This window comes from Ptychodera flava, chromosome 8 (assembly GCF_041260155.1).
Source record: "Ptychodera flava strain L36383 chromosome 8, AS_Pfla_20210202, whole genome shotgun sequence".
Lineage (NCBI taxonomy): Eukaryota > Metazoa > Hemichordata > Enteropneusta > Ptychoderidae > Ptychodera > Ptychodera flava.
The window spans coordinates 17,214,874-17,235,298 of record NC_091935.1 but is presented as its reverse complement, the minus strand read 5'-3'; the positions used below and the strand labels follow the sequence as shown (position 1 = coordinate 17,235,298).

The window sequence follows — 20,425 nt, the reverse complement described above, 5'->3', positions numbered from 1 at the left end:
GCATGTTTGTTTTCATGTCTCAACCAATCAGATTGCAGCATTTGCACCATCAATGTTCTGGTATGATATAATTGATAACAGTACGGTACATGGACAAGAGTTGTTAAAGTACCTGACACAGATTGTATACTGTTAGTGGTACGCTTACGTGCATTGTCACAGCAAAGATGTGTTACGAGAGATTTGTACTTATAGGTTACAGTGACAGGTCAGTGGAAGGACGATGGAGATGGGTTGATTGTAGAGACTCCTCAGAGTGGGATCTGAGTAACTGGGCAGATGGACAACCATCTAATGGTACTGATGAAGACTGTGCTGTTGTTGATGATGAGAACAAATGGCAAGATGAAATCTGTGCTGATCTTTTCCCATATGTCTGTGAACTCAACCCCAAAGGTAATGTCACAAGTGTCTTTGTTCATGGTCATTGCTGTTTATATCAGATTCATATATTTCAGAGTGAGGTAAATTTCTTTCACACACCTTTTTCTCAGAACAGTTTCCACTGTACAAGTTAATCAGATACACTAACATAGCCACAATTTTCCGTAAAGAAATTTTGATTTTGACTTCATGACACAAGTTACGTTTTCACCAATTTTAAACATGAGGGTTTTCATTGCAGACTTTGACTGGGAAGACATCAATGTACAGGCAGTCTATGCAGAGGCCCTCTCACCCTATGATGTCCATGTCACCTGGGATGTGTCAGACTACAACTGTGATGTGATTGGCTACCGAGTCAGATACAGACGATATGATTGGCTGGGAGGTTACTTCTATGAGTATGTTGCTGGTGGTGACAGTGATGAAGTCACTCTGACAAACTTGGAAAGTTCCACCAGATATGTGGTGTATGTGGCTGGTGTCACATCAAGACAAGTGTTGAGTTACGTGGGACCAGCGTATGCTATTACTCATGAAGGTAAGGATTTGTCCCTTCTGAAATTTATAGCATATCTGCTTGAGGGTCATTTATAGTATATCGGACATGGATGAAGTTCAGTGTCTGAAGAAGCACAAATGATGTTAATGCTGATAAGATACAAGGAACAGGTGATATTTAGTAATAACTAATATTACATATACACTTCCCTCAAGTTTTATAAACAAGAGGAAAAAACTTTAATTTGACAGCATTCCTGGATAATTTATTCTGCCATTTGTATAAATATGGAAGTAGCTGTCAGCAGGATAGACTGATATGGTCATGACTATGTGATTGAAATAAGTATTCAACATTTCCACAAAATATCTGATTTTGAAGAAGAAATGTAGAAGATATAGCTTGAAAACAGATATTTGATGATACAAGGCTAAGGAGTCTCATAATGTTGTTTCTTTTTCCAGTAATCAAACCAGCAGAGCCCACAGAACCATCATTGAAGCCGTGTGGTGCAAATTACACAACCAAAGAAGATAGTGCCTTTGTACAGATCACATCACCCAACTATCCAGATGACTATGACAATGACGAGGTCTGTATGAGAACTTGCTCTCTCTCAGAACTGCAAAGATAGTTGACACAGAATTTAATCTGAACAATGGTTGTTTGATATTTCAACTAAATTCAGTACCTCTGAATTGATCATTTACCAGGTCTTTGTTTACTTCAACTGTAGAAATTAAAACAATCAATGTAAAACTGTGTAACATTACTTTCTTTACTGCAACCAATCCCATTTTCCCTGACAGTACTGTGAGTGGTACATCACTGCATCTTCACCCAGTAGTACCCTGATTGTTCATCTGCGAGATCTTAGAACTGAAACGTGGCACGACTGGCTGGAAATTGGTGAAGGCAATGACAACAGTGATTCAGACACCATAGAACACCGCATCTCTGGCTTCTTCAGACCATTCAGGATGTGGCAATCACAGACTGATATGCTATGGATCACATTCACTTCAGATCAGTCTATTACTTTCCGGGGATTCCTGCTTGAGATAGAAGAAAGTCAAGCAGGTGAAGTCTTTTATTTTTCTTTTAGGCCAAGCCAAGCAAAGTCTTTATTTAATCCTTTAAACCCCGGTGCGGGGTATAAAAAGACCCCCAACTCATCGAAAATTCATAATGGCGCTTGAGTGACAACTGGCAACAGCAAGGTAGACCGCTCCGTGAAAATCAGCCTAAACAATTCGTCAAACAAACATTATTGGCATACCATAAACATAGACTGTTTCATAAACACGTAGGCCATACAGGTATCCGCAAAGTTTCACAAAGCCTTTAAAATTACGACGATTGGGGGAAAAATCGCTTTCGTAACAAAGGAATGGCCCCAAGGGAACAGTCGTTCCGCGATTCAAACAATTGTCAATCATGCAGTGACGCGCAAAGGTGTAAACTGGTCAAACATTTGCTGTGCATACGATGATACGAGAATAATTACGATGTAAATAAACCATGTGTACGCTCAGAGTTACATGTATATTGGCGTGCACACAAGATGAAAACGTCGTGGTTGTCATAAACTATTTACTAACAAGCGTTTATGATGCAATGACATCGCGAAAGTGAGCCATTTTCGGTCGTGACTTAGCAAGAGATGAGTCAGTACCGGTACGATGTATCCTTGCGAAAAGTGCGTACACTGTATTTTACAGAACTGCAGGCAGAGTCCATAGTTTACAATGACATCGAAAACAACTAAATATTAAAGCATGGCGGTAGCCTCCATGATCAATTTAATTACAGTCAGTCAAAGAGAGCCACTTTTTTAAAACAGCCCCCCCCCCCCACAATCTACGGCCGAAAGTACCGGTAAGCTACAGTCGCTTTTGATATAAATGCTAGCCCTGAAAACGGCCGTATGGTTTGTACATGTAGGCTACACGTGTTCTCACAATGACATGTCGTGTTCGGAGGGTTGGTATTGGTAAGGTTTTGACATACCGGTTGCCCCAGTAACGTTTGGACTTCTGCTATGAGAATTAAACAAAGCTTGTAAAGACATCAAAACAGTATTTGTCAATGTCAGTTGAAGGTGAGCAAGTGAGCGTCGACGCGTCATCACCCGATCTTCTTTGAAAGGCTTAGGCCTACTGATACGTGTGTCCGAGATCGGCTCATTGAGTTGGCACTACATTGTATGATTTCGACAAAGGTTGGACTTCAATTTCTTCAATAACGAAGATATCTATGAACCCAGTCCCCGGTTCATCCCATTGCTCCGAAAATAAACATAACTCGTGATCGTGATGAGTTGTCCGGGGACAAAGCAACCGAGCAGCCGACCTCGATCGCTTACAGATATCGTGGTACGCGAGATTCATGGAAATCTCGATCCTTCCGTGATGGTAAAGTAAAGTCAAAGTAAGCCTTTATTGAAATCGTATCCCAGTTGGGATCTTGATCATAAAGTACAATAAAGGTTTTGCAAAAACAACAATGAAAGAGTAGATATAATATATATATAAATATAAATATCTATACATGATGTAGTGAACTTATTTTTCTATTTTAGCGATCGGTCATGACGTCGCGTCGTTAACCTGTTTCCTACCATTTTCCTGACCGTGTTTCTCAGTCAATGTTTAGATCGGTAATTCGTGATTTCAACATACGAAATTACCAGCTTCGGATTATTTTTAATGTTTATGTTTATTACTTTCTTGATGATTATTTCCACTACGCTTACTACGTATGGCGCCAATTCCGTATGTAGATATGGCGGTCAGTAGAAGAATCATTCTCGAACGATGACCCCAGAACTTCAGTGAATCAACTCAGCAAAACTTCAGTACATCAACTCAACAGTGCCAACACGCTCCTGTTTTTAGGAAATTGATATTTTTTCCTACTTTCTTTTTTCTTTCGCGTATTGTGAAGGCTGTACCTAAGCTTATAGTCAGAGCGTGAGTTGAGAGCAAACAGATTACGCAGATAATGCGAACGATAGCAACCGTTACCAACAGACTCATTATGCAGAGCCGTGCCCCAAAACGCCCACCGAAACTTGGCATTAATCCGGATCCGGTCCATTTCGCCCCGGGCTTTAAGCGCCAAAGTCTATTTTTGTCGCCTTTATAAAATCTCCCCAAGTCAATTTTTTCTAATTTTGGCAAACTATGTTGACAAAAAACTTTAGCCAATAAAATGTGATGTCCATTTGGTCCAAAATTATCAAAAAAATACAGAAAAATTCGTAAAAATTTGTGAAATGTTATACCAAAATTTTGGAAGGAAAAATTACAGCCCTCAAGGGTTAACATAAGGCTGGCATCCTGCCATGAGGGCAGTTCCATAGCCCTGAGCACACCACAAATGCCTGCCTGTGCACTTTGCACGAGGCTGGTGACCCTTGATACATGTCATGTGGCTGCCATATATTTCATCACAAATGAAAATATTACAGATGCGTTTTAATTTATTTTCACATTCCAAAGTTTATAACTTTTTGATCAAAATAAAATTAATGAAGCTACAGTACCATGATGTGCAATGACAAACTCATAGACATTGAGGGATTGTATTGGCTGTGACTATGCGGTCAAAAATCTATTCTTATTACGCTGCAGTGAAGCATGTGTATCAGTGAGCAGCTTGCCACTTCTTTTCACAGCCTACCATGTCTTAAAAGTCTTCATTGCAATTTGCTCAGAGATCATTTGTATCATTTTACTAGCACCTCATCATGTGGAAGGTATCAATATACTCATATTAAAAATAGCCATCATGTGCATGTATTATTTGGTCAAATGATGGATCATGTGATTAATGAATGTGTGTGTGCTCTTTTCTTTAATCCACAGACATACCAACTGACAAACCAATGCCAACTGAAGCACCAAGCATAGAGGAATGTGGTGGCAACCTAACCATTCCAGCTGATGGCTACGTCGACCTGACATCACCAGGCTACCCTGATAACTACGCTGATGATCTATCATGCGTATGGCTCATCACCACTGATAGTGAACTTCGAATCAATGCCACGTTTATTGATATAGAGACAGAGTGGTACTTCGATTGGGTTGAGCTTGGCAATGGCCTTGACCACACAGATCTTACCACCAGCCAGTTGAGAGTATCAGGAAATGAAATTCCTAATCCATTGTACTCCACAGGAGACAAACTGTGGGTCACGTTCACCACAGATGCAAATATTAACATGAAAGGTTTCCATCTCATACTCAAGGAAATTTCACTAGAAGGTTAGCCATCAGTATTACTTAAGAAATCAGACAATTTGGAGGTCACTGTGACACATTATGATTCAATGTTTTCTACATAGATTTTGTACTTGTTAGCAACATGTAACAGAGGAAACCGACCAAAATGGCCTTTAACTTGTCCATGCACGTACCTTTGAATCCATTCATTGATGTATATCCAGCTTCGTATCTAACAATATCTATGGGGCAGTGTTGAAGGGCTTAGATATTTCTTGGTCTCCAGTCAATAATCTTATGCCCTGCCTGCACTGATGATTAATCTGTTCAAAAAATCACAATTTCTGTGAAATATATTGAAACTGTAGTGTAGATCCTACGTGTATCAATCATTACAATGTGGTCAACATATATGTTTGATGTGAAATATTTTCACCATATACAATAGAGTATTTTCCAGTTTACTAATGTATATTTGCCATGTTATGTCTATCACCAGATGATCCATGCAGGTACAATGTGGTCATAGATTCTGAAGCTGGTGAGATAGTCACATCTCCAGGCTACCCAGAACAGTACAACAATGATGAACTCTGTGTAGGAACAGTGTCCGTGTCTCCAGCCTACATGAACAAACACATCTACCTAAGCATCAACAGTTTTGACACTGAAGAACACTATGATCTGCTTCACGTTGGCACAGTAGAAGATGATGTGCCCAATCTCCTGTTCCTGTTTTCTGGCTCTTCAATCATGGGCACCTATGCCACTGCTGAAGACTCATTACAACTTCTGTGGAGTACTGATTCAGACACCACGAAGGAGGGATTTTCTATTACCTTCAAAGCAGGTAGGATTCCCTTTTTTTTAGGCTCACAGACAGAAAACAGGGTAAGACTTTGACAGCAACATAACGATGTTGTGAGGTACAAATATTGAAAGCTGTGTGTGCTAAGATTTATCACTGAAGAGATTGAAGCTGGAGTCATGGTAAACAACATTTTTTTCCTATGATATATTCACTGGATTACTCATTTGGATATGAACTGTTTAAAACTTTCAGAGCTTTTAGTGCTGTATTACCAGCATTGAAGCACTGATTAATGTGAGCATTTGAATTTATATGTACTGTTAGGAGGCATATATCAAATTAACATGCAAATGCTGTAAGGTATAACAGATTGACAAGCAAGTAATGTACTTTGAGCAGATTATGCTCAAATTTTAATGTAATTTAGTGTGCAAAGTTCATTTTGTAACAGTTTCTAGTTAAAGTACATACTATTGATCAATTTGTTTCATAGGTTTACACCAGTTTTCATTATGATTATCCAAATTTACACCCAAAGGCATATGTATTATGTGTATTGCTCATATACTGTTGCTTTGTTGTCCTAGACAACCTGAAAATACACATAAATATTTTTTAATTCTTACACAGTTGATCCATGTGGGGATACATTGATTGGACCAAGTGGAAACATCTCATCACCTATCTTCCCCACCAACTACCCCCATGCCAGTGACTGCCTGTGGAATATCCAAGTATCAGAGGGCATGGCAATTCAACTAACATTCCATGTGTTTGATTTGGAGGAGAGCTTTGATTTCCTCCACATCGGAGCAAGTTCAAGTGTCAGCCCTCTTGTGGTAAGTTCAAAACTTTTATAGTCTATTACATTTTCTTGTAGATAAGGTTACATGATGTAAACTTAATAAAAACTACAATTTAACAAAGTGAAGGTGTTACAATAACAAATTCTTGTTCTTTGATCGTGTCCACAGGAACTGACTGGATCTGAACTACCTAAGGTTGAAATCATTGAAGACAGCAGTGCCTGGCTGAGATTCACATCTGACCTGTCTGTAGATGGGGCTGGTTTCTATGTCACTTACGAAGAGTACAGTGAAGGTATGTAAAATTTTTAACTTTGGCCATGAATCATTTTTAAGTAATTAGCAAGTGTTTTAGAAACAAATATCCAAGGAAGGTAAGGGATTAAGCAATATAAAGGGTTATTTTTTTCCTCTGTTCTGACCTTGTCTTCTATCGGATGCAAATTTAAGTAAATTCATTCAAGTTTTTGATCACAGAACCAGTACTAATCGTCATTCAATTAATCTTCATTCAATGCCAGTGATACACCTGCCTAGTTTGATGGTCTTGTCCATCAGCACAAAGTTGTCAATTTTTTTGACCCAGCGGACTTTCACCACAAAATCATCTTAATGTACGCATTTTTGGTAAACCTGGTTGTGTGCTACACTAAGATCAAAAGATCCTGGTTGGCTTTACTGGTAAAAGAAAATAATTATATGATATGAACACTATGCTGATTGGTCCATGTCTGATGTTCAAATCACTAACTTTCTCTTCACAGAGATCATAATTGGCAAAGAATGCGGTGGAAATCTTACAAGCAAGCTAGGATCAGTGCTCGTGGTCCAGTCTCCAAACCATCCGTCCAATTACTTTGATAGTGACTACTGTCTGTGGAACATCACAGCATCAGACCCAGACAACAGAATGTTTGTCTTCTTTAGATACTTCACCACAGAGCTGGGCCATGACTGGCTAGAAATTGGAAATGGACTTGACGAGACAGATCTGTCTACAAGGTTTAGGCGTCACTCAGGACCCAGTCGACCGACAGAGTTTGTATCACAGACAAATGAATTGTGGATGACATTCACCACAGACTACTCAATCAATTACAGAGGGTTCCTCATCTTTATTGAAGAAAGAAATGACAGTGAGTGTAAAATGTTATGATGAAGAAATTATTTAAATTTATATCGACATCGAATGCATCAGTTGCCCTTTCATTATTAAACTTTTTTTCTGTTATTTCTTAGTCTTTCAACTGTACCATTCTACAGCAACACACAAAACGAAATGGAAAACATTAATTTGCCTTTATCACACATGAAGTAGCGTTTTCTTTGAAATAGGAAAAAGTTCAATTATGTGGCAGGGATGTGTCACAGTGTTCTCCCTAGGATCAAGGGCAAGCATGTCAGAAATTTGCATAAAATTTACATAATTAATATGCATACATTAACATATATTTAAATACATACACACATAAAAACAGTCGCTGCAAATTGTAGTCATTTAATATGCCTTTTATTTCACTTACACACTGCTGCATGAACATACATATCAGGGGCACCATGAACTGAAATAAATTCATACAACAGTCCAACTTCAGTTGTAAAAATTCAGCTCGTACTCTCCTTGCATGGAGAAACATTTGCGATGAAACATTGCGTCACTTGTTTACGAAATATACAGAGCAACGAAGCCACACAATCAGGGCTGTGTACCCCAGCGAGTTTTGAGCACATATAACACGTTACGGTCACGGTCCCAATGAATAGAGGAACTGTTACGGTTTACCATAACAGAAAATTCAGACGTATTTACACGGATGATCGTCACCAAAATCATGAAACACCTGTCGTTTTAATAACTTGCCTCCTTAGCGAACCTGAAACGAGACCTGAACTTGAAAACAGCGCGAAACGCTCAAAGCCCACACATCGACCGCCATCTTGGAAATCGCCCGACCTGTTTACGTCACATGGCACAGTAGACATCATTTCGCGACCAAAAAGTTAATCCAAACTCATGTTTTTTAAAAACTTTGTGCGAAATAAAAAAAAAAGATGACAAGAATGCAAAAGAACGATTGCGGAATTAGCCAAAAAAAACTTGTAAAATGACAGTGACCCCAACATCGCGAAAACTAGGTCAAGTCAGCGTAGCGTAATATGACGTACACGTAACGTTGCAGCCCACGAAACTCTACCGTTTGCTTGCTCTGATACTTCACCGTTTGTCTCAACAACAAGAACAGAAAATAATTAAAATACAAATTTACATTCGCAATGCTGCCATGGAGATTTCATGTAGACAAACCGTCATCAGGTATAGACGCCTTATAAACCTTTTTTGAGGGTCGCTATTTTGACCGATAGCTTTGACCACCAGCATTTTCACGGCGTCGACGTCACTGTAAATGCCCCACGATAAACGGCCATTAACACGGCGCTCAACCAACATGATCAAAGTCACGGCCACACCGATGTGCTGCTCGTCCGGTGTTTTTCAACACCTATGTACGTGTCAATTGATTAATGTAAACCCGTCAATCGACATGAAAAAGTCTATTCAGGACTAAAAACGATGTTGATAAGGCTAGTTTTGGCAGATGTCCCATGCCAATGAATACACTGAGCTGTCAAGTGGGGCTGTCAATCAAGGGTGTTGGGAAAAATCTGAAGCGTCACGGCATTGTAGCAAGCGTCACGGCAATCAAGGCAAGCGTCACGGAGACGTGATGCTTGAAGGGCCTAGGGAGAACACTGGGGATGTGTCATGTATTAGCATTCTTATGTTTCAATAGGCTGGGAGAGAAAGCCGCAAAATTTCTTTGATATCTGAAATTTGAAATCCTCTATTTTCAACACACTAGTGTGCCCTATAGACAGAATAATGTATCTTCAGTTTATTATTTTACGTGTAGTTGTGAAGAGGTACAGTAACAAAAAAATTCTTGTCAATTAGTTGATTTAAAGGATTAGCAATGGGCAAAAACTTATTTATAACACAGCAACATCTGGCCTACAATTGCAGAGTGTCCATTAATTTAACGTGTGATATGTGGCTGTTAATCCATCGTATTTTTGTTTCTCTGTGGCAGCTGATACAACTACACCTCGGCCACCACTGATGACAACTCCTGGCCCACCACTCACAACACCAGTTTACCCAACCACACCGACACCTATCTGTGGTGGACACCATCTTGTACCATCTGTTGGAGTTATCCAAGTTGAATCTCCAAACTATCCCAATGACTATGACAATGATTTGCTGTGTGAGTGGACTTTTGAAACCGAAGGAGGAAAACGCATTAGGGTTGATGTTTTAGACTTTAAAACAGAAAAAAGGTAATCTTATGCAACTGTATTCTATGAGTTATTAAAATTTGAAATTGTTAACCCATATTGCATGCGGTACTATAACTTTTAAATGTTTGCTTCCATTTATTTCAAATTCAATAATAGTATCAAACATTTTGCAACTTTCCGTAGGGTTGCTGGAGTATAGAAACATACAAGTTCAATAATATAATACTGATATCATTAGAATTCCCAGACAAAGGATCAAATTGACACAAAACAGTTCATTTGAAATCAGTTCATTTGTTTTACATGCCTGTGTTCTAATAGTTTCTATTAAATGATATCATTGGTCAAACCAGGCTCAAGAAGAGTCGCATCACCTAGTTTTTATAAAACAGATCACTGCTGTAAACATGGTACTCTTTAAACATTACAGAGAGAATACATTTGGTTTTGAGTACCAGTTGTTGAATTCCTACAGTTGGCTGATGCCAAGGTCATTTCATTGTTCAAATCTCAATCATATGGATTCTAACTTTGTTACTTTGTGTAGATATGACTACCTTGACTTTGGTGATGGATTGGACCTGTACGATGGAGATAGCAAGTTCAGACGTCTTGATGGCAATGAAAAGGCTCACGTCTTCACAACAGTCACCAATGAACTGTGGATGAAATTTGTCACGGACCATCGCAAGACGTACAGGGGTTTTAGTATTGAACTGAGTGAAGAAAATGGTATGAATGACTATCTACCAAATGCAAAGTAATACAAAGTAACCCCTGACAAATTTCATATGCCAAGGATGCATCCTATCCAAGTAATCCCCCTACACCCCTTGACAGATATCACATATGCAGGTTGTACCAAGCAATCCCAAGTACCCATTGACAAATTTTATCTACCCAGGACGTAACTGAGTATATCCCTTAACAAAGCCCACATACCGAAATAGTTAGGATTTAGCGTTTTGTTACCGCTGTGCACAGCTCATTTCTTCATGTTTAATCTGGATGATAAATCCCAACCAATAAATATTTTTTCATGCAAAAAAACGGCATGATGAAGAAGTATATTAATTCTTGCCTTTGTTTCACTTTCCAGTGTGTTACATGCCAGTAGATTTCCAATGTGATAGAGATTGACATTGTCTCATTAGCTGGAAATCTAACATGGAGAAGCTGTGTGGTAAAATCTTCACAATATTCTGATATATGCTTTTATCGTTCAATTCAGATTGCTTTGACAACCGGACCATATCGACTGGTGGTACACAGGTAGTGACCTCACCAAACTATAGTGATGACTATAATGATGATGAATTCTGTGAGTGGCTGATAGATGCTGACCCGAGCAAGAATATTCGCGTTCTCATCAAGGATTTCAGAACAGGTATTTTTCATCAGGCATAATCCATTCCTTACTGAGACAAATAGCATATACCGCCGATATCTCTAAAATGCTTTCATTGTATACATCAAAGAGCTAACATCTCATAATTCTTGGTGCCCTAAAACTCACATACCCTTACAGTGAATTTAGTAATATCTTGAAGTGTCTTAACACAAATTATGTGAAAGTTTCTTGTACCAAAGAAAGCTTTCCTAATTGTACATAAGCTAAGACAGAGCAGTATCAGTAAAGTAAATGATAGGAACCATCTCAACAAACATGAGTGAACACTGAGACATTACATTGTTGACATATTCCTCCTTCAAATCAATAATTATGACATTTTATTAACTAAAATATTTGGCCTTAACTCTGTGACTTCATATATGTTTATTTTAGATTCAACACCATTCCTGAGGTTTTGATTAGTAAATTCAAAGGTATCACTGTACATACACTAAAAATTGGTAACTATTGTCACAGAGAGATAATAATCATGTAGCCATGAATACAAAGTTTCCATAAAATTTCCAGGTTAGATTTGCCATCATTGCTACTTTGCATGTACATATTGCTTGTGACATAACTATCTGCATTCTCTGGCCGTTACAGAAAACAACTATGATTGGCTGGACATCGGTTATGGTAGCAATTCCATGGATGGCCTTACCAGAATCATTCATGAATCAGGAAACCATGGCAATAAGCAGTATGAATTCTACGCTCAAAGCAACCTGGTCTGGATGACCTTTTACACCGACTACAGAAAAACCTACAGAGGTTTTGAAGTGGAGTTGGACGATAGTGAGTATGTTATGCAGTACTGTCTGCAATAACTATAAATTGTGTATTTTAATCTTAAATTATTGTAATCTTCTGGCAGTAGGTTCAGATTAGCCTTATCAGCAACCATATTTCCAAAAAAATAGACCTACATGTACCTGGAACAAGGTGCTTGGTTGTTGACTGTACAAATGCGATCATAGGAGGAAGGGCTCGACAAATTATTACCAATATATGTTGACCTTGACAAATGATCTGTTGCAAAACAAATTGTTCACTGTTGACTACATTTGACATATTTTGAATATTTAAGCTCATGTACAAAACCATCATGAGGTACTAATTTCACTTTCCACAAGACACAACAACTGTCCTTTGTCTGTCATATAGTAACTTTGAATTTGAAAATCATTGTATTTAATAAGGTGGATGTGTCCGTGAAGAATTGACAGACAGAGTAGGGAGCATAACATCAGCCAACTACCCTGACGATTACCCACACAACTGTGACTGCGTCTGGCAAATTGTAATGAATGAAGGACAACAAGTTCAGATAGAATTCCAACATTTTGATCTGGAGAGAAACTATGATTGGCTTCTCATCGGAGAAGGAACTGATCCAGAGTCTGATCAATATACTGTAAGTAGGAACTAATTACCATTGATTAACCAATTAACATAAATTAATTTATTAGACCTCCCATAATGACTAACAGATTGATATATGGCAGGTTCTAATTACCAGATATTACTTCTTAGAGTTGTGACCAGATCTCTTATCTTTCTGTCTGAGTTTGGTCTCAGACTCTGCGTTGTGCATTTCGTACTTCTCCCTTGTTTGTTTGTTAAATTTTGGATATGTAAATATTTTGCTGTGGGTGAGATCTTTCTGAATTTAGATAAGTATGTTAACCTCTCTTACTTACCATCACCATTTGTTTTTGATTTCTGTTTTTGCTGAAAGGAATGTAATGCCTTTGTGGTTAGATAAAGTTTTGGTGTGTTCACTATTGCTCCGTACATGTACAGTATACGAAATTTGCATCTCTCAGTGTATGGAATATTGCATCTTCACAGGTTGCAGTACATCATTTCCTACAATACTGCAGTAGTTTGAGCTCAGTGGGCATGTTGTTAAAAGTTACATGTATGTAGGGCATGGTCACGTCTCCCTTACACTAGACCTTAAATTTTCTGTCCCCCTGTAGGAGTACACTGGCAACAGACTGCCAGACGACTACGTCAGTGAGTCACACCAAGTATGGCTTAGATTCAAGACTGACCTGACCAAAACAAAGAAAGGATTTGAACTTACCTATGAAGTATTTGAATGTAAGTAAACCTATGACATCATTGCAAAAGTACTTAACACCAAGTGTCTGATTCACTCTTACATACTGAAAACTTTCTCACCATCTGTACAGGTACACTGCAAGAAAATGTTTGTTCTCATTAAGGAAGCGTGAGTTTGTTCTTATTTGTCAAGGATAGACATTAAAATTAACAAGCAATGGAACTAGTGGATACTTTAGATCTTTCTTGTGTGACTTGCCAAAGTGCATTCAATTTTGATTTGAATGGATTCACAGGTCCTGAAGGCTATGAGCCTGGATATAACTTTGGTTGCTACAAGTTCATTGGAAACCACACTGAGTGGAAGGATGCTAGAGATGAGTGTCAGAAGACAGCAGATTCTGATCTTGTCATCATTGAGGATGAAGATGAGCTAGCATACCTGGTTGATAGAGTTGGATCAGATCTACAGTGGATAGGTCAGTCTCCCTCTGTGGCGTGAACACTAAATTGATTTTGTTTTCATTAAAGTTTTCATGATGCAAATTTTGATTCCAGTCCTATTTTGCACATTCACGTACTTCAAATCTTTCTTAGCCCTTGGTCATGAAAGGTTTTCCTAATCTGACTTTGAATCATCGATTTCCTCTGTAAGTACTTTTTGTAGCAATTTCTTCAGGGGTGGCTTAGAGGGGCTTGTTTTTTTATCAGTTTTATCTCTCAACAAAGTGATTAAAGGATGCAACTTTCAAAGAAGAACAAAAGATTACTACCATGTGAGTAGTGAACGTCAACAAGTACTGATGCGAGAACCAGGGATTTAAGATTGTTTCTTCAACTATATATAATGGATACAGGAATATCCCAGTGTTCAGCAAAACATCATGGCTTACATGAAAGCTGTCGAAGTTGATGTAATTTCAAGGCAAATTGCATGCTAGTTACAACACTACCCACTGGGCAGGACGTTGTAGATAAAAAGAATTTGAGTGAAATACTAATCATGTAACACTCCAGTCCACTGTTTACCCTTGTGTGTCTATAAAAACAGATTGGTATCAGTATGTACACATTGTATTATGGTTTGTTTAGCCAGAGTGGTGTCTTAATTAACTTTGGTCTCTACTATCAATTCGATAAGTAATTTAGCAATTCCCTTGTGTGTTCTATCCAGACACTCAAATGAGTTGGTTCTTTTTATCTACAATGTTATCTACAAAACTTGTGTGCCACTTACAAAAAAGTAAATGTAATGTATATGAGACTGTCCAACCATCTGGTTTTCTGCTTTAGGTTACTCTGATATTGCGGAGAGAAGTCAGTGGGTGTGGGTAGACTGCTCACCATCCTCTGGTTGGCATGATGACAACTGGAAATCAGGGGAACCCAGTGGTGACGGCAGATGTGTGGCACTGGACAATGGTGAATGGAATGCCCTGATGTGTACAGACATGCATCCATTTATTTGTGAGATCACAAAGAAACGTAAGTGAGGTACCTTCTCTTATTGATGGTAAAAAAAACACCCAAATTTCATAGACTTTCTACCATGTTGCATGTAAATGAAGATTGTACCTTTAACCCCTGAATTTAGTACAGCTCCGTTTGAAAGCAAAATTTGACCTTGAAGAAAAAGGGTATGGTTGGCTAGGTAGCAGGCAGAAACTCAGTAATCAGCATCTCAGTATCAGAAACGTTTTATATTCATTCAATGGAAAACTTGTTGTTGACTTTAATTGTTTGAAAGTATAATTCAAGCTATGATCAACTGAATGTTACTTGAGCATAAACTTTAAAAGACGTATAGTCTCCTTCATCAGATGCAAGATTTCCACCTTTCCATCTGATGAAGCAGACTATTCATATTGGAAAGTTTGTGCTCCAGTAACGTTTAGTTGATAATAGTGTCCTATCAAACCACAGATTAAATTATATTAAAGGTGCACATGCTTGTATTGTCTTTTGTTTGAAAAAAAATGTTGTTTTGCAGTATTCACTGCTCACGTCTTTTCTCATTGTCACAGCTTTCAATGCCTCTGATGTGAATGTAGAGGCAGTGTATGGCACGGCACTCTCCCCATACAGTATCTCAGTCTCATGGGACATCCCACAGTACTACTGTGACATTGCTGGCTACAAAGTGAGATACCACAGAAGGGACTTTGCTGGAGGAGTCAGAGTGATCAATGTGGAAGGTGGTACATCAGACTACACAGAGATAGAAGGGTTGGAACCGTCAACTCTGTACTACATCTATGTTGCTGCTGTCACTATTCAAACCCAGATGGATTATGTACCAGGAGATCCTGTCATGACACATGAAGGTATTTCTAATCAGCTATGATCATCTATAACTTTCTTCAGTCACATTCTTGTTGGCAAAGATCTAAATATGAACAGATGTTAAAAGGTATGGCCACATATTAAAACATCCGTCATGAAGTTCTATACAAGAAGCCCTACTTCAGAGATTCAAGTCTACTTATATTTTGTTGTGGAGTACACTGTATGTGCTGTTTTTGTTTGTTTCCATAAATACCTGATGTGTACTTGTCCTACAGACAGGTGCTTTAGTAACTCATAAACTGTCCCTTTAGTTTCATAGTATCAGTATGAAATTCATTAAGATTTCTTTTCTTGACTGTAAGTCTTACCAAAGCTATCAAGAACGTCTGACAGTAAGCAGTATTTGTTTCAAAGTGCACAGCTTCTACCCATATCATACTGAAAATGTGATGAGCAAGTTATGTAAACATAATGTTTTCTGGAAGGTGAATGAAACCAGCATGATTTTTATTTGCCACTTTCTAGTTGTTAAACCACCTGAACCTCCAATGGAGCCAGGAAAGCCATGTGGTGGAAACTACACCACGAAGAATGATACAGTACTTCGTATCACTTCCCCTAATTATCCTGACAACTATGACAACAATGAGGTAAGAATACTAGATACTGAAATCCAAGTTGACTCTGTAGTGTAAGAACTATCAAATTTACCAAAATCTTGATGAAAGCAACATTGATCCCTGTTTGGCTTTGTGCATAAGGTCAAGCCTTAGAAAGCCTTTTGTGTTTTGCCTTTCAATAAATCTTATTTAATTATTTGGAAGTCAATGTAGAGCTGGACATTTTTCATTGAAATTTCTTCTTTTTCACTCCTCATTTCTACAAAATTTGAACACATACATAATGATTGTCAATTGCTATCTGTAGTTGCATCATGAGAAAAGAAGATAATTTTTTTCATATTTAATATTTTAGTATTGTGAGTGGATCATCGACACTACATACCCAGGAAGTAGCTTCCTTGTACATCTACGTGATTTGAAAACTGAGAGATGGTATGATTGGCTGGATATTGGTGAAGGAGATGACATTGATGATGAGGCCACCAGAGTTCACCATCTGTCAGGGAGAGTCAGGCCATGGCTGTACTGGTCTTCAGAGTCAGATCAGCTGTGGATAACATTCTATACTGATAGTGATGTCACATACAGAGGATTTGTGCTGGAAATTGAAGAGATTGTGGCAGGTAATGATAATTGCAATGCTGTAGCCACTCTGTGTGTATGTTAGATTGATTTTGAATGACACAAGAATGTTAGTCAGCAAACTTAATCATCAGGAAGAGATTTGTAAAAATTCCTTTCCGGAAATTTAAGAACAAAATTTTCATTTTTAAAATAAATTTCAGCAAGAGACATGCAAAATACTGTATTCTAAAAATGGCATCAGAAGGATTTTTTTGCATGATGAAATGTAAAATTTTTCTATATTTGTCATTTATGCAAACTCATAGTTTAAAGGTATACTGTCACCTGTTCCAATTTTGCCACAGTTACCATGGAAAGAGAAAATCTAACCAATCACAGATTTTAAGCGGGTGGCTGCTTTTAAAAAACAGCGCCCTCACATGGGCATTTTGAATACCAAGGAACACCCCTTTGACCATATATGGGCATATTTAGATTACAGGTGACCGTATACCTTTAAGAGAAAAAATCTAAAAACAAAGATTTCTTTTTTCTCCTTTACATAGAAGAACCTCCTACCCAGAAGCCATTGCCAACAGAGCCTGTACCTTCAGACCCTGTGGTAGAGTGTGGTGGAAACATCACTATCTTGGAAAGTGGCCAGGTGGACATCAGATCACCAAATTATCCAGAGGATTATACTAACAACTTATACTGCTTATGGCTGGTTGAGACCAACAGCAGACTCAGAATAGATGTAGCCTTTGTTGATTTTGAAACAGAGCCATACAATGACTGGGTTGAGATTGGAAATGGATATGACCATGAGGATCTGACTACAAGTGCCCTGAGAGTGTCCGGTAGCCAGAATGATGTACCAGACAACCACGAGTCAGCTGGCTTCAGGATTTGGATTACGTTCACCACTGACTATTCCCGTGTCTTCAGAGGGTTCCACCTGCGCTTAACAGAAATCACTGAACGTAAGAAATCTTATATTCTGAATGCAATCAAGAAATGTTATGCAACAACCAACTTGCTTTGAAAGTTTTTGTGCAAAAAGGTTGTATTGACTCAGAAATGAAATATAATTTCAATGATTTCTGAAACTACAATACATGCTACCATTTCCAGAAATGTTTTTTTTCAGGAAGTAGCAACATAAGCTGTAATTTCATCCTAAAGCTTTCACAAGCATACAGAACTTGCAATAATAAATTGTCAGTTATTATAACTTAGCATTATGTATGTGCAATCAAAGATGTTCAGCTTCTGCAGATAGTATCAGAAAGTCAAGTGGTCAATTCAGATTGTGTTCATTAACTTGTGACTTATGTCATCTTTTTCAGCTGATGAATGTGGTGAGGACTACATCATAGATGCTGTGGTTGGTTCATCCGTTACCATTCTATCACCAAATTATCCAGACAACTACAACAACGATGACCTCTGCAGATGGACCATCAGAATTGCCCAATCACTGCAAGCACAACCAGTGGCTACCACCTGTACATCACCATCAACAGTTTTGACACAGAAGCCAACTACGATTGGCTAGAGATTGGTTCAGGGACCGCCAGGAGTGATGGCTCACTATTGTTCAGGTTCTCAGGCTCGGATGTGTCTGGTACCTTTGCAACAGACAGCAATGAGCTCTGGGCAATGTGGACGAGTGACAGTACCAACACTAGAAAGGGTTTCAGTATGACCATTTATGCAGGTAATGTTTTGTTAGTGATTGCTTCATTTGTAATAAGTGAACATTTGGCGTCAATGTAGTGTAATACATGATATGGAAAGTACTGAAAATGCATTGAAATGATACAATAGAATATTTGGATATCTTAGGGTCACATGGTGGCATATTCTTTCTAGCCTTATGCTCTCCAATAATTACCAAAACATTGTACACAGCATACACAATACATTGAAACAACTTGCTCAAACCACTTTGACAACATTAGTGCCCCTCAATGACTTGTACATTTACTGTATACAGAGGTACCATGTGGTGGCAGTCTAACTGGACCAAGTGGCAACATCTCATCACCATCATATCCCAGCTACTACCCGCATGGTGTCAGTTGTCAGTGGGATATCACAGTAGATGACCAGAAACTCATCAAGTTTACATTCCATGTCTTTGACTTGGAGGATGGCTATGATTACCTCTACATTGGTGATGCTAATTCAGAAGATGATGCAGCCCTTGTGGTGAGTGCAAACACACTATGCTATGTATCTATCAGTAAATGTGGTTAAGCCAGTTCGTTACAAATTACTCAGGAAATAACTATGGTTTTTGTTTTCCTTCATCTGTGTAAAACTGGTCCTTTGTCATTAGATATGTAAGTAACTATTTGACCATGTACAATCCAGGCTCTGATTGTCTTTTGACGAATATCAGTAGTACAATCCAACAAGCAGTATAATATCCTCTGATCACTATGAGATACAGTGAAACAGTGGTTTCATAAATTCTTTTTAAAATATTTAATGAGAATTTTTGGTAAACTTCCTTTAAATATCAATTTTAGTGGAATCACTTGTTTATCACTTGCACTCAAGATAATGGTAAAATAGATGTAGCAAGTTATGTTATTTTCTCAAAAATAAAAAAATAACTGACTGTAGATCTGTGTTAATGAGTATTTCTGACTCCCATTGCTTGGCAGGAGTTGACTGGTGATGAGCTGCCTAAAGCACAGATTATTGACACTTACAGTTCCTGGGTGCAATTCACCACAGACTTGTCCAGAAATGGCCAAGGTTTCTACCTGACTTATGAAGAATATGATGACGGTAGGTACAATATCAGATTCTGAATAAGCGCACTTACTCTATGAACACTGAATAACAAAGGGATATCAAGTACTATTGCCTGGTCATGAGGGCTATAGCGCCCGTCTATTACCCTGAGGGGCCGTGTGTTACCAGAAACACATCACTATTCCCCGAGGCTGTAGGCCGAGGGGTATAGCGATGTGTTTCTGGTAACACACGGCCACGAGGGGTAATAGACGAGCGCTATAGCCCGAATAAAGACCAGGCTATAGGTGTTTTATAACACACCACATGCTCATGTTGTATTGTTATATAGTTTTTAATGTGTTTTGATATTTTGTACCGCAACAATCCATTGTGACAAGTTTACCGGCGATGTTTCCACAGCGGTTTCAGTTGTACGTGGTACCACTTTCTTTCAACAATATTCTAAGCATACCTAGCGAAATCCTTAGTTGCACTTTAATCTTTTCCATCGATGAGCTGTTCAAGTTCCTACGCTGTTGGAATGTTGGAAAATGTTGGAAAATCTGTTTTAGAGAATGTGTCGTCACCTATCCCGGACGCACATCACGTTCTAGTCACCCACCATTGTTGCAAAGCTGCAGACGACACTACGGTCACGTGACCGGGCACTTTTCCAAATTTGGTCAGAACTATTTCCCTAGGCAAA

At 38.5% G+C, this 20,425-nt stretch overlaps 2 protein-coding genes across 2 annotated transcripts in view; both read left to right on the top strand.

Annotated features, from left to right (window-relative positions):
* The window catches only part of LOC139139540 (cubilin-like), a 42,039-nt gene extending 23,373 nt beyond the window's left edge, over positions 1–18,666 (top strand). The window contains exons 31-52 of the mRNA XM_070708453.1: positions 196–396; positions 626–925; positions 1,351–1,478; positions 1,696–1,966; positions 4,756–5,157; positions 5,615–5,965; positions 6,557–6,765; positions 6,901–7,027; positions 7,497–7,868; positions 9,822–10,071; positions 10,580–10,764; positions 11,264–11,419; positions 12,032–12,223; positions 12,628–12,842; positions 13,411–13,534; positions 13,792–13,974; positions 14,789–14,980; positions 15,520–15,819; positions 16,307–16,431; positions 16,757–17,027; positions 17,535–17,951; positions 18,318–18,666. Of these exons, the coding sequence (XP_070564554.1) occupies positions 196–396; positions 626–925; positions 1,351–1,478; positions 1,696–1,966; positions 4,756–5,157; positions 5,615–5,965; positions 6,557–6,765; positions 6,901–7,027; positions 7,497–7,868; positions 9,822–10,071; positions 10,580–10,764; positions 11,264–11,419; positions 12,032–12,223; positions 12,628–12,842; positions 13,411–13,534; positions 13,792–13,974; positions 14,789–14,980; positions 15,520–15,819; positions 16,307–16,431; positions 16,757–17,027; positions 17,535–17,951; positions 18,318–18,526 (5,180 nt within the window). The 3' untranslated portion in view covers positions 18,527–18,666. The remainder of the gene's footprint in view (positions 1–195; positions 397–625; positions 926–1,350; positions 1,479–1,695; positions 1,967–4,755; positions 5,158–5,614; positions 5,966–6,556; positions 6,766–6,900; positions 7,028–7,496; positions 7,869–9,821; positions 10,072–10,579; positions 10,765–11,263; positions 11,420–12,031; positions 12,224–12,627; positions 12,843–13,410; positions 13,535–13,791; positions 13,975–14,788; positions 14,981–15,519; positions 15,820–16,306; positions 16,432–16,756; positions 17,028–17,534; positions 17,952–18,317) is intronic.
* A 6-nt stretch (positions 18,667–18,672) lies between these two features.
* The window catches only part of LOC139139539 (cubilin-like), a 50,869-nt gene continuing 49,116 nt past the window's right edge, over positions 18,673–20,425 (top strand). Inside the window, exons 1-3 of the mRNA XM_070708452.1 lie at positions 18,673–18,688; positions 18,968–19,182; positions 19,644–19,770. Of these exons, the coding sequence (XP_070564553.1) occupies positions 18,673–18,688; positions 18,968–19,182; positions 19,644–19,770 (358 nt within the window). The remainder of the gene's footprint in view (positions 18,689–18,967; positions 19,183–19,643; positions 19,771–20,425) is intronic.